The 15,117-nt window shown below is 48.0% G+C and overlaps 1 protein-coding gene across 1 annotated transcript in view; it reads left to right on the forward strand.

Moving 5' to 3' along the window:
- LOC119950632 (proproteinase E-like) overlaps positions 1–15,117 on the forward strand; it is an 82,073-nt gene that overhangs the window by 56,257 nt on the left and 10,699 nt on the right. Inside the window, exon 4 of the mRNA XM_038773234.1 lies at positions 14,237–14,389. Within this exon, the coding sequence (XP_038629162.1) occupies positions 14,237–14,389 (153 nt within the window). The remainder of the gene's footprint in view (positions 1–14,236; positions 14,390–15,117) is intronic.

A 15,117-nucleotide genomic window follows, 5' to 3' on the forward strand; every position in this document is an offset into this window, starting at 1 on the left:
TCAAAGACCTCCATCAGACCCCCCCCCCCATCAGACTCCCCCATCATAGACCCTACCAGAAAGCAGAAGAGCTGTCCGGATAGCAGAGTAAAAGCAAAACACTGCATTTTCACTTATCCTTTCCTAACATCTGCTGCCTCAGTCAGGAGTGTTTAAAGCTAAGTGCTTTGACTTCCTCTTTTCCATGGCAGAAAGCATTCAACTGCTTTTGGTATGGCGAGGAGCTGTCAATTACAGCAAGAGTGTTTATAAACATTGTGGTTAGCATCAAAGCAGGGTGATGGGAAAGACAAATCAATAACCCACCAAGAATCTGTCTTGGAAGAATTACAACTGTCAATCACTGGCTAATGCAATGTATTACTGTGTGAAAGAGAATGGAAAATTTATATTTCAAAGGATGTCAATGGATTTCAAGCCCTTTGAAGTGCACTGGGCTTTCGAGGAAGCCTGTAACATTTGTAACAGCTGCTGCTTTACATACTCTTGCCTGAGGCAGCAGATGTTAGGAAAGGGTCAGTGAAAATGCAAACATTTTTCACCCTACTACTTGGACATCATGATGTGCAGATGCCAGCACTGGACTGGGGTGAGCACAGTAAGAAGTCTTACAACACCAGGTTAAAGTCCAACTGGTTTGTTTTAAAGTACTAGCTTTCGGAGCACTGCTCCTTCCTTAGGCGAATGAATAGGTATGTTCCAGAAACATATATATAGACAAAGTCAAAGTTGCAAGACAATGCTTTGAATGCGAGCATTTGCAAATAATTAAGTCTTTACAGATCCAGAGATAGGGGTAACCCTGGGTTAAAGAGGTGTGAATTGTCTCAAGCCAGGACAGTTGGTAGGATTTTGCAAGCCCGGGCCAGATGGTGGGGGATGAATGTAATGCGACATGAATCCAAGGTCCCAGTTGAGGCCGTACTCATGTTTGCGGAACTTGGCTATAACTTTCTGCTCGGCGATTTTGCATTGTCGCGCTTCCTGAAGGCCAGCTTGGAGAATGCTTACCCGGAGATCAGAGGCTGAATGCCCTTGACTGCTGAAGTGTTCCCCGACTGGAAGGGAACATTCCTGACTGGCGATTGTCACGCGATGTCCGTTCATCTGTTGTCGCAGCATCTGCATGGTCTCGCCAATGCACCACGCTTCGGGACATCCTTTCCTGCAGCGTATGAGGTAGACAACGTTGGCCGAGTCGCACGAGTATGTGCCGCGTACCTGGTGGGTGGTGTTCTCACGTGTAATGGTGGTACCCATGTCGATGATCTGGCACGTCTTGCAGAGATTGCCATGGCAGGGTTGTGTGGTGTCATGGTCGCTATTCTGAAGGCTGGGTAGTTTGCTGCAAACAATGGTTTGTTTGTAGTTGCATGGTTGTTTTAAGGCAAGTAGGGGGTGTGGGGGTGACTTTGGCAAGATGTTCATCTTCATCGATGATGTGTTGAAGGCTGCGAAGAAGATGTCGTAGTTTCTCCGCCTCAGGGAAGTACTGGACGACAAAGGGTACTCTGTCGGTTGTGTCCCGTGTTTGTCTTCTGAGGAGGTCGGTGCGATTTTTTGCTGTGGCGCGTTGGAACTGTCGATCGATGAGTCGGGCGCCATATCCTGTTCGTACGAGAGCATCTTTCAGCATCTGTAGATGTCTGTTATGCTCCTCCTCATCTGAGCAGGTCCTGTGCACACGGAGGGCTTGTCCATAGAGGATGGCTTCTTTGATGTGTTTAGGGTGGAAGCTGGAGAAGTGAAGTTATCCGTGGGTTTGGGGTAAAATGAAGTGCTGAGGTGACTGTCCTTAATGGAGATGAGTGTGCCCAAGAATGCAACCGATTTTGGAGAGTAGTCCATGGTGAGTCTGATTATTGATGTCATCGCGAAGTCGTTTCAGTGATTCTTCGCTGTGGGTCCAGAGGAACAAAATGTCATCGATGTATCTGGTGTATAACGGTGGTTGAAGGTCCTGTGCGGTGAGGAGATCTTGTTCAAACTTGTGCATGAAGATGTTGGCATATTGTAGTGCGAATTTGGTCCCCGTGGCTGTTCCGTGAGTCTGGATGAAGCGGATGAGTTGCAGAATTGCGCCTGGAGATTGACAGTTGTCAGTGTTGAGGACTGAGGCTGTTGCAGCAATGCCGTCGTCATGGGGGATGCTGGTGTAGAGTGCCGAGACGTCCATTGTGACGAGGAATGTTCCTGGTTCAACTGGTCCATGGGTGCTGAGTTTCTATAAGAAGTCTGTTGTGTTGCGACAGAAGCTGGGTGTTCCTTGTACGATGGGTTTCAAGATGCCCTCAATGTAGCCAGAGAGGTTCTCACACAGGGTCCCATTGCCTGATACAATAGGACGGTCTGGTGTGTTGGTCTTGTGTATTTTCGGGAGGCAATAGAGATCATCAATGCGGGGAGTACGTGGGATGAGAGCACATAGGATGCTCTGAAGGTCTGGATCCAAGGTCTTGATCAGTCTGTTGAGTTGGCGGGTGTGTTCCTCGGTCGCATCTGTGGGTAACTGTCTATGGTGTTCCTGGTTGTTGAGTTGTCGGTACACTTCTTTGCAGTAGTCCATTCTGTTCAGTATGATGGTGGCCCCTCCTTTGTCTGCTGGTTTGATGAGGATATTGTGGTTGGTCTTGAGAGTGCGGATGGCGTTGCATTGCATTGTGCTTGGGTGATGTTCGGGGCTGTCTTGTGAATGCGATTGATGAATCTGGCATTGACACGACTCCTGATGGCTTGAGTATACATGTCGAGTCTAGGGCAGAAGCCTTCCGGAGGGGTCCAATTCGACTTTTTCCTCTTCGGTGGCCGCACCGCAGATCTCTCGGTCTACTGTTCCAGTTCATTGGTTGTCTCATTGGGTTCGCTGTCGGCCTCTTGTGGTCTGTGGAAGAACTCCCGGAGCCTCATTCGCCTGATGAATTCCTCCGCGTGTGCCGCAAGACTGATGGGGTCCATTCTGGTGGTGGTGCAGAAATTGGGCTTCCAGCCCAATGATCCATTTGCATCCTCCTGCCAGTGCATTGGAACATGGTTGGTGCTGGCGCTGATTCCATTTTTCGGCCAACGCTCAATTCTCCACCAGATTCGGAAACCCATTACCAATGCTGGGCAATGGAGAATCCATCCCATAACCTCGTGCTTTTATGGGATCATTCTCTTATTGTTACTCCTGGAATTAGGAGGTGTCAGAATCAATTAATTATTTAATCTTTTTACTCTCAAGTTCTGAAATGATTTAAATTGATACCTGTTGTATGTTGTGCTTTGGGGCTATGCAGAGATGATACACCAGCTTCAATGTGTGAAACAGGAGTTTAAGTAAATCTTCCAAAGTCCTGATTCAGACTTGCAAGATTATGAGCGGGATCTTCCTGTCCTTCTGAAGTCACTGGGCTCTTGGCTGACTTGCCGCATCTGCCAGGGAGGGACCTGGTGTGGCGGGGCCGGAAAACCCAGCTGAGGAAGCGACAGATCATTGAACTTCTGTGGAGGGCACTTGAGATGACAGTGGTGGGTGACCATGGAGACCTGTGACCTGTAAGGACCTGGCAGCGGATTGCTGGGTATTGCCTTTACCCAGGGCGGTGGAGTTGGTGGTATAGTTGGGGTAAAGTTGGTGGTAGAGTTGGTGGTATAGTTGGGGTAGAGTTGGTGGTAGTATTGGTGGTGGAGCTAGTTGTAGAGTTGGTGTTGAGCTAGTGGTGGAGCTGGTGGAATGGCAGGCTTGCTGTAAGCGTAAGAAACGAGAGAAGGTCTCTTGCCAATGGAACAAATGCCATTTGCAGGCATCCCCACCAAGGTGGACTGAGGGCTCTCTGCTTCTTCTTTGAACACCCCCACCAGGATGGTCTGAATACTCACTGCTTCTTTCTCGAACAGGGGATGCCCAATCCCTCTATATCTCCATTCCCCACCAGGATGGTCAGAGGGCTCTCTGCTTCTTCTTTGAACAGGCCTGAACAATCCCCATCCACCACCACTCTCCTCCATCTGGCTGAACTTGTCTTCTCACTCAACAATTTCTCCTTTAACATGTCTCATTTCCTCCAAACCAGAGGTGTAGCTATGGATACCCGCATGGGTCCAGTTTTGCTTGTCTCTTAATGGGGTATGTGGAACATTCCTTGTTCCAGTCCTACTCCAGCTCCATCCGACAACTCTCTTATCGGTACATCGATGACTGTTTCGATGCCGTTTCATGTTCTGTACCTGGAAAAATGTATTAATTTTGCTTCCAATTTCTACCCTACTACCGCATTCACATGGTCCATCGCTTGACACTTCCCTTCCCTTCCTTGACCTTTCAATCTCAATTTCTGGGAATAGACTGTCCACCAATATCCATCACAAACCCACTGTTTCCCACAGCTACCTCGACTACAGCTTTCAGACCCCACATCGTGTGAGGACTCCATCCCATTCTCCCAGTTCCTTCGCCTCCGTCACATCTATTCCGATGATGTCACTTTCCAAAACGGTGCTCCCGACATGTCTTTATTGTTCCTTAACCGTGCTTTCTCACCCACTGTGGTTGACAGGGCTCTTAACCGTGTCCACCCCATCTCCGTGTCTCTGCCTTCACCCCTCTCCTCCCTCCCATCAGCAGGATAGGGATGCCCCTCATCCTCACTTTTCACCCCAACAGCCTCCGCATTCAAAGAATTATTCTCCGCCAGTCCCGCCAACTCCAGCATGAATCCACCACCAAACACATCTTCACCTCACCCCCCACCCCCCGCTCCTGTCAGCAATTCACAGGGACCGTTCCCTCCGGGATACCCTGGCCCACTCCTCCATCACCCCAACACCTCGCCCTCTTCCCACGGTACCTTCCCTTGCAATCGCAGAAGGTGTAACACCTGATCCTTTACCTCCTCGCTGCTCATCAATGCAGGCCCGAAACACGTTTTGAATGAGGCAGCGCTTCATGTGCACCTCCTTCTATCTGATCAATTGCATTTGCTGCTCCCAATGTGGTCTACTCTACGTTAGAGAGACTAAATGCAGAGCTGACTGCTTTGCAGATCCCCTTCGGTCTGTCTACAAGCAGGACCCAGACCTTCCTGTCGCTTGCCATTTCAATTCACCCTCTGTTCTCACATCCACATGTCCGTCCTTGGCCTGCTGTAATGTTCGAGAGAAGCCCAGCGCAAATTGGAGGAAAAGCATCTCATCTTCCAATTCGGCACGTTACAGCCTTCCCGACTATCGCGTTCTCCCCTCCATCTTCACCCCATTTTTATTTCTATCAATTTATTTTAATTTCTTCCAATGATCTGTTTTTCCCTCATCATTGTTCCCCCTCCCCCACCCCATTTGGGGCATCTGTTCCCTGTTCCTAGTTGCCCTTTGGCACACTGCTCACCTTTGTTCTGCCATTAATACATTTTAATCTCTTTATGTGCCACTATCAGCATGTTTCTTAGCCTTAATCACCGTCATTTACGTTCCTTTCCTCTTTCTGTCCTCGACACCTTTGTCAATCTCTACCCATTGCTGGGCCCTATCCAGCCCCACTGCACCACCCACCCACTATAGTATAAATCTGACCCTATTTCCAGTTCTCCCCAGCTTTGACAAAGAGTCATCCAGACTCGAAACGTTAGCTTCCTTCTCTCTCCACAGATGCTGCCAGACCTGCTGAGATTGACCAGTATTTTCTGTTTTTGTTTCAGATCCGCAGTAATTTGCTTTTATATTATTGCCATTTGCAGTGGCCTGGACAATATAAATGAAAGCTTGCATGATAAAGCACCTTTACAGTAGTGATATCTCCTGAGCCGCTTCAGGTGTGATTCATCAAAGATTAATGTGGCCACTCTCAGTACTCAATATGAAAGTAGAGACACAGGACGTGGGAACACAGGAGTAGATCATTCGGCCCTTTGAGTCTGCTCTGCCATTTGATTAGAAGGACAGAGGACAGGGGAGTGCCACTCGGCATTCTTTCTCTGCTTTGTGAGCTACATGACATGTTGTATCCCAGATCAAAAGTGCACACAGCCTGAGTCCCAGCACTGGAACAATATCAAACAAATGTTGACCCCAAAACACACGTGGAAATATTGTTTGTTTTCACAACTCCTCGAAGGATTGGGCCTAATATTCCTGAATCCACCTCAGGGAGTTAGTCAATCCATCATCACCGGTTTTCCTTTGTCTTCAAAGATGGCTGTTCCTTGCGCTTGTCGAGTCATCTTCTGCGTGTTCTAACATGCCTGTGGAGTTTGATTGCAGCGCCGTTTGTCTTTTCACAGTGAGGGCAAGGACCTGACTGTGTTGAGCCTGCTTAGTCTCTAGACTTCATTTTGTCCCGAACTGCCTGTATTCTTTACTGTTCGAAGAAAGCAGCACCACTATTTGAGATCGCTACCCAAGGTAGTTCTTTCTTGTGCATCTTTCTCCCATTCTGTGGTGGACAGGTCACACTTCCTGAGGTTTGGCTTCGAGGAGTCCTTGAACCTTAACCTTGACTACTTTGCGTGTGGTGTCCAGGTTTAACCGCCTTAGGGGAGTTAGCAAGTACAGCTATGGTGCTGGATAAGGCCCAGCTATGGTAGAGATTGACAAAGATGTCGAGGACAGAAAGAGAAAATATCTACCACACTCCATCTGAGCTGGGCTCTGATGACGAGGCTTCAATTACACATTCCTGCTCTTTGAAGTACGTCAGTGTTGGGCACTTTGTCCTCCGATTTGATGTCCATGGTGTTCTGAATGCATCTTGTGCGGAACCTGCCCAACTGCTTAAAATGTCAGGAGCAGGTAGTCCAGGTCTCACAAGCATATAGGAGGGTAGGTATTACCACAGTTTTGTACACATCAGGCTTTGTTGTAAGTGATGTGTTATCTGTACTGGTCTAACATCGACTGCAACTGGATGCAGTTAAACGAAAAACAGGCTTCCAACACAGGAGATGGTCCAACACTGTTTTATTGAACCTGTTGGTTGCTGTACATAATCTGCTGTGGGTTGACCTAACTGAGCCTTAACCTAACTGATAACCTCCTACTGGCTTGACCAGACTAGCTCTCTACCACATGGTGATGATGTTCATTGGCCTGTGCACTGTGACTACCTCCCTAGCCGTCTCCTGTGAGAGAGGGGGAGCCTTAATGCCCTGTGGGCTTTATAGTGGTGGTGTCCTGTCTGGTAATTGGTTGTTCTGTGTCGTGTGTGTTCATTGGTTATCCTGTGTGTCAATCACTGCCTGTCTGCATCTCATGATATACATGAGTGGATATTATGACATCTCCCCCTTTGAAGATAAATTTTGGAACGTGGCTGTATATGCACGCATAACTATGTACAAGTGGGTAATGAATGAATATATGTACATGGGAAGGTGTCTATCGTGCAGATACAGAGCAAACTGAACAAAATTTACAAGCTTTAAGTCTGTAGATTCAGTCTTTGTGGTGGGTGACGAATTCTTGTCGATTGCCACAGAGGTGGAGGGGGGGATGCCAGCACCTGGACAGGCGAGATGGCTGCCATCTTGGTGTCCTTGTGGACAGGTGGGATCGCTGCCAGATCGGTGGCCTCGTGATGCAAGACGTCCGGAGGAGGCATGATAACATGCGGAGAGGTGCGGTCAGGTGATGGGCAGGGAACTTTACGCAGCGCCATCCTGTTGCGCTGTAAAATGGAGCCATCATCCATTTGGACAACAAAAGACCTGGGAGCAGCCTGTCTGACGACAACAGCTGGGGCTGACCAACCTCTCTCAGGCAGCTGAACGCGAACAACATCATCTGGAGCGGGCAGGCAGATCCGTGGCATGAGCATCATACGTGATCTTTTGCTAGTTCCTGGATCACTGCACCTTCTGCAGCACCGTGAGGTGGTCAAGGTCTGGAATATGGATGGCTGGAACAGTCGTCCTCAGTGTACGGTTCATGAGCAACTGCGCTGGAGACAAACCAGTCGACAGAGGGGTTGCCCTGTATGCCAATAGCACCAGGTTGAAATCCGAGGCTGAGTCTGCAGCCTTGCACAACAACCGCTTGACAATGTGGACCCCTTTCTCAGCCTTCCCGTTTGATTGCGGGTAAGGGGGACTGGATGTGATGTGACTAAAGTGGTAGGATCGTGCAAAGTCGGACCACTCTTGCCTATAGAAACATGGACCCCATTACCGTGAGTGGTATCCCATGCCTGGCAAACATCTCTTTGCAGGCTTTGATGATGGACTTGGACCTGAGGTCCGACAGTTTCACTACTTCAGGGTAGCTGGAGATGTAGTCGACCAGGAGCACATAATCACGCCCATTGGCGTGAAAGAGGTCTGTCCCCCACCTTGGACCACGGAGAGGTCACAATCTCGTGCTATTGCAGCGCTTCCTTGGGCTGAGCTGGTTGAAATCTCTGGCATGTTGTGCAGTTGAGGACTGTGTTGGCAATGTCCTGGCTGATGCCAGGCCAGTAAACGGCCTGCCGAGCTCTGCGTTGACATTTCTTGACCTCCAGGTGACCCTCATGGATCTGTCTGAGCACCATGTTTTGCATGCTTTGGGGAATGACGATTCTATCTAGTTTAAGAAGGATCCCCTCAACAACCGTCAGCTCGTCCTTAACGTTGAAGAACTGGGGGCACTGCCCGTTTTGCCAGCCATGGGCGAGGTGCTTCATCACGCGCTGCAGTAGGGGATCTTTGGCAGTTTCTTTGCGTATTTGTATAACTCGTTCATCAGTGGCTGGGAGGCTGCTGGCGCACAGCTGCCCCTGTGCTTCAATGTGGCAAATTAAGTCGCCCTGTTCACACGGCATGGTAACGGATCGGGATAGGGCATCCGCAACGATCAGCTCCTTACCCGGTGTGCAGACGAGTTCGAAGTCATATCGGTGGACACGAGGAAGAATTCGCTGCAGCCGAGGTGTCACGTCATTTAAATCCTTTTGGATTATGTGGACTCAAGGCCTGTGGTCTGTTTCCACCGTGAACTTTTGCAGGCCGTATACGTAGTCATGAAACTTGACTATTCCTGTCAGGAGACCCAAGCACTCCTTTTTGATCTGGGCATACCGTTGTGCGGTCGGAGTCATGGCCCTGGAGCCCAGGGCGAGGAGATGTCTCGCTGGAGGAGTACCGCCCCAATGCCGTCCTGGCTTGCGTCTGTGGATATCTTGGTATCCCTGCTTGGGTCAAAGAATGCCAGTGCTGGGGCTGTGGTGAGCTTCGCCTTCAGCTCAAACCACTCCACTTGATGTCCGGGAAGCCTCTGGAACACTGTCGACTTTTTTATGAGATGCCGGCGGGCTGTGGTATGGGATGCCATGTTGGGAATGAATTTCCTGAGAAAATTCACCATCCTGAGGAAATGGAGGACTGCCTTTTTGTCCTCTGGGGTCTTCATGGCATTCATTGCTAGCACCTTGTCAGCGTCAGGTTGCACACCCTGATGTGAAATGTGGTCACCCAGAAACTTGATAGCGGACCTACCAAATGAGCATTTGGCCCTGTTGAGCTGGAGGCCGTTTTCATGTATCCTCTGGAAAACTTGTTTGAAGTGAGCGATGTGATCCTCGGGCGTCGTGGACCAGATGATCACATCTTCCACATAGACTCGCACCCCCTCGATGCCCTCCATCATTTGCTCCATTATGCGATGAAATACTTCGGAAGCTGATATGATACCAAAAGGCATGCGGTTGTTGCAATACCTGCCGAACGGAATGTTAAACGTGCACAGCTTCCGACTGGACTTGACCAGCTGTATCTGCCAGAACCCACGGGAGGCGTCCAGCTTGGTAAAGAATTTGGCATGAGCCATCTCACAGGTTAACTCTTCACACTTTGGGATCAGGTAGTGCTCGTGCATGATGTTGCGATTCAGGTCTTTGGGATCAATGCAAATGCGGAGTTCACCAGAGGGTTCTTCACGCAGACCATGGAGCTGACCTAGTCTGTTGGTTCCGTGACCTTCGAGATGATACCCTGGTCTTGGAGCTCTCGTAACTGCGTTTTCAGACGATCCTTGAGAGGAGCCGGCACCCGGCGTGGTGCTTGGATGACTGGGATGGCATTCGGTTTGAGCAATATCTTGTAACGATATGGGAGCGTGCCCATTCCATCAAACACGTTGCGGTATTGCGTGAGAATGTCATCTATCTCAGCCTGGAGATTTACATTGGGTGAAGCAGTCACCGGTGTCGAGGACATGGCATGGACCAGATTTAGGAGTTTGCATGCGCGAGCACCGAGCAGGGATGCCTTGTCAGGCCGGACGATCTCGAATCGTAACGTCACTTTGATTGCCTTGTGAGATACACCTAGCTGACATGATCCACTGGCAGATATGGCATTGCCATTGATGTCACGAGCTGGCAGGCTGGTGGAAGAATGCTAGGTTGGTCTCGGATGCTGTCGAGGTCCGACTGTGATATGAGGTTTGCAGATGCGCCAGTGTCCAATATAAATCGGATGCGAGACTGGTTAACCATGATGACAGCACACCACTCGTTGTCAAGATCCACAGTGAGGATTGAAAGGCGGTTTGCAGGCACGGTGGAGGCCAGCTCGCGCGTGGTGATTATGCCCACCCGGTATGGAGACTCGAGGCAGTCAGCATCAGGGTCCGTTGGGCTGTCGGGATCTGATTCCTGCATGCCTTGTTGTACACAGCGGACACGTCTGCGCTGCAGCTGGGATCGCTGGCTGTTGGTTGGTGGAGCGGACCTGCATAAGGCCGCGTAATGCCCAGGCTTTCCATACTGTAGACATCGCCTTCCTTTGGCTGGACATTGCCGCTTTAAATGGGTGGAGCCACAATTTGGACACTTCATGACGCTGATGTCAGCACATTCTGTGTGCCATCGCGCATGAGCAGTGCGGTTGGCCGACGTTCGCACATGCGCATCGGGGTCTTCGGCCTCGTCGTCTACCCGGTCGTGGCGCGCATGTGTAGGGACCCTGGAAAAGCGCGCAAAACGGCCACTCTCCTCGATGCTCAGGCCTTGCATTGTTGTGATGGCCTGCACCCTTTCTGCCTCGTGGGAGGCTAGTTTTGCATTTTCTGCCGCCCTGCTGTGGGAGTAACAATTCCTGGCATGCTCATGGACAACGCACGTTTTGATGGTGACGGAGAGGGTCAACTGTTTGATTTTGAGGAGCTGCTCCCGCAGGAGGTCGGACTGGACCCTGAAAATGATCTGATCCCTGATCATGGAATCAGCCATCGAGTCATAATTACATGACTGCGCTAGGACGCGGAGATGGGTCAAGAAGGTCTGAAAAGGTTCATCCTTACCCTAAAGCCTCTGTTGGAAGATGTACCGTTCAAAGCTCTCATTCACCTCAATAGCGCAGTGGTTGTCGAATTTAGCAGAACCGTCTTGAACTTTGTCTTGTCTTCGCCATCGGCAAACGTGAGCGGGTTATAGATGTGGATGGCGTGATCCCCGCAGTCGACAGGAACAGCGCGATCTTTCGGGCATCTGATGCTGTCTCAAGGCCGGAGGCCTCGATATACAGGAGGAACTTGTGTTTGGAGACTTTCCAGTTGGCGCGAAGTTTGCTGGAGATCCGGAGTTGTGGAGGAGGTTGGATCTTTTCCATGCCGCTGGATGGCTGCGTGCTGGTCTTTGCAGATTCACTCGAGGTAGGTTCGTTAGAGTTAATATCTCTCTGGTACCATGATGTGATATCTGTGCTGGTCTAACATCAACTGCAACTGGATGCAGTAAAACGAAAAACAGGCTTCCGACACAGGAGATGGTCCAACACTGTTTTATTGAACCTGTTGATTGCTGTACATAATCTGCTGTGGGTTGACACTCTATTAACCTAACTGATAACCTCCTAAAGGCTTGACCAGACTAGCTCTCTACTACATGGTGATGATGTTTATTGGCCTGTGCACTGTGACTATCTCCCTAGCCGTGTCCTGTGAGAGAGAGCCTTAATGCCCTGTGGGCTTTATAGTGGTGGTGTCCTGCCTGGTGATTGGTTGTTCTGTGTCGTGTGTGTTCATTGGTTTTCCTGTGTGTCAATCACTGCCTGTCTGCATCTCATGATATACATGAGTGGATATTATGACAGTAAGTTTGATACTATTCTTCCTCCACGGTCTCTTGTGCATACAGGTCTGTAGCTGAGTTTTGTCGAGCATTTGTCTTTGCTCCCTTGTTGTTAATGCAGACATTTCTGGAGATTGTGCTTCTGAGATAGGTGAAGTTATCTACTGCTTTTAGCGCTGTCATTTTGATAGCTTTAGGAGCTGGGGTACTTAGAGCTTACTTGCATTGGTGGAGTATCTTTCTCATCCTTAAGCCGAAAGTCAGCTGCTTTTGAAAAACAGTTCATGACCCACCTGAAGGCTATACCCAGGGAGTAATACAAGGACACAACCATCAGCAAACAACAATTACCGGACTATCTTCTCTGAAGTTGAGGATTTGAGTTGTCTCAAGTTGAAGAGATCGCCATTTGCACTGAATTGATATATAGTCCATCAACATTTCCATCAAATGCCCCAGAAAGCATGGCAGCAAAGAATATACTCCCACCTGTACTTCAGCAGAAAAGCATTATCTGTTCGAGTCTGGAGCAGCACTCACCCTTGCAACCCCACCTAACCTGCACATCTTTGGACACCAAGTGGTAATTTAGCCTGGCCAATCTACCTAACCTGCACATCTTTGGACTGTGGGAAGGAACTGGAGCACTCGGAGGAAACCCATGCCAACACAGGGAGAAAGTGCAAACTCCACACACACATTCACAAGAGGTCAGAATCGAACCCTGGTCCCTGGCACTGTGAGACAGCAGTGCTAACCACTGTGCTAGTCTGATATATTGAGCAATAAAATTAAATTTGTAATTACTGAAAATATACTGTTTTGAGCCGAATACTATTTACACACATTCAAACATAAGAATTAAGAGCAGGACGAGGCCATTACACCACTCGAGTCTGCTCCAGCATTCAATAAGAACATTGCATTTCTGATTGTGGCCTCAACATCATTATACTGCCCATGCCTGATACACTTTGATTCCCTTGTTCATCAAGAATGTCTCTACCTCTGCCTTAAAAATATTCAATGACCTAGCCTGCGCCACCCTCTGGAGAAAAGACTTCCATAGCCTCTGAGAGAAAATATTTCTCCTTCTTTCCATCTTCAATGGGAGTCTCTTTATTTTTACATGGTTGGTGCCTTCTGGTTCTAGTCTCTCCCACAAGGAGAAACATTGTCTCAGAGCAAAAACCCGGTCAAATCCCCTCAGAATCTCGTATTTTTCAATTAAATATTTAATATTCAACTAACTTTGTGTTTTTAGATGACAGGCAGAGGACATTTGGGTTAAACTCATGTTGGAAAATGCAGAGTAACGACAATGACCCTTGAAAAGGACTGAGCCTCACAATAGATGCTCATCAGTCTCATTTGGTGGGACAGCATACCAGATAGAACACACAGTGCAGAAGGAGGCCATTCGGCCCATCATTTCATATGTGTGGCAGTAATAATACTAAAAATCCTGGTTTAAAATACATACAGGCAGTGTGTCTGCTAAAGCTGTAATTAAGGAGTCATAAAAGGTGAGCTGATCATTCATTCCAACGACTTACTTGGTTATGGATAAAGGGCTAAAGAAATAGTGTTGTGATTGCTGGTGATTCCTGAGAGTGTAGATAATTTATGAGGGATTATATTTAATCCTAGCTGAGGAGGTTGTGGAGCTTAGTGGGGTACAGATGATATAATTATTGGGAGTAGCCAGGGCTGACTGTAGTTGTTCAGTTTGTTGTATGTTTTTAAGTTGAACAGCAGTTTTTCCACATGCTGCTAGGTTGAGCAGAAGTGTACTGGATCTGCTCTTGAAATTAATTCTCTCCCAAGGTCTGCAGAGCGAAGCAAGTAACCTGTTTTGTTAACTTTATTTATAAGTGGCATTTGAACTGTATTGCGGTTGTTTAATTTAAGTTAGTAGCAGGTATAGCTAGTAAACTCAAGTTTTTCCTTGTGTTTAAGAACTGTTTAACTGATAATTACAAAGCTATGTTCTTTGATGTTAATGTGGTTAATTCTGTGTTTAAATTAAAGTTTATTTAACATAAAAGATACCTATTGGTCAGGGTCATCATTCCTGTGGTAAAGTATCCTTTCCTCACAGTTTCACAAATAAAAAAATTGTTTTGGGGTCTCCGAACAAAATTTGGGGTTCGGTTCGGTATCCGAACAGTATATAAGAAAAAAAACAACATAATGGAGAGATTTCTTTTACTTCAGGGTGACCCAGGCAGTCCTTTGAATTGTTTTGGTAGTGACGGCAGATGGTATGTTAATGGCGTGGGAAGCTTCACGGGATCCGTTCCATGCAACACAGCGAGGAAGCCCTCGGTCTACACTCGAGTGTCTGCCTACAATAGCTGGATCAATGATGTAAGTCCATTTTTAAGCAGCAAGTAGAAAGTATTTTTGCAATGTCAGCTAAGCTCAGCCTTGGCGGGTTATTGGATAATAATGCCATAGCCTGCTTGAAAGCTCAATATGATTTGCAGGAGGGTAGAGTCCAGGTCGATGTTCAGCCATGAGCTTAGTCAATGGTACAGCATGCTCAAAGGGCTGAATGGTCTACTCCTGTTTCCAGTTCTTATGTTATGCATAAAGAAGTCAAAGTCCCTCTTGTTTAAATGCATGGGACGCTAAACAAATATTGCAGAGGTGTGTCTGAATATTTTTGAGTTTGCCCTTCTACTGAGAGCTTTTATTGTTAGAAGTGAATGCTCGGCCAAGTGTCGAATTGGTAGCAGTATGATGCAGACCTCAGAATTCACAGAGTCACAGAAATGTTATGGTGCAGGAGGAGGCCGTTCAGCCCATTGTGTCTGCACCGGCTCTCCAAATGAGCACTACGACTTAGTGCCATTCCACTGCCCTTTCCCCCGTATCCCTATTTCCAAGTTCAAGAATCTCATTATTCTTTACATGACAAAGTTCTAACAGTTCATTAGTTTTCGTTTAACATCTGCATTCAACCAATTATTTTGATTTACCAGCAACACCCTTTCATGCTCAAGGCACTTTCTACAGAGAGACTTTCTTTCACAGAGACTTCTGATGCTTACAGTTAATCCTGTTTGAATTGAAGATTGACCTTTGTTACATTT

The sequence above is a fragment of the Scyliorhinus canicula genome, chromosome 16 (genome assembly GCF_902713615.1).
Source record: "Scyliorhinus canicula chromosome 16, sScyCan1.1, whole genome shotgun sequence".
Classification (NCBI taxonomy): Eukaryota; Metazoa; Chordata; class Chondrichthyes; order Carcharhiniformes; family Scyliorhinidae; genus Scyliorhinus; species Scyliorhinus canicula.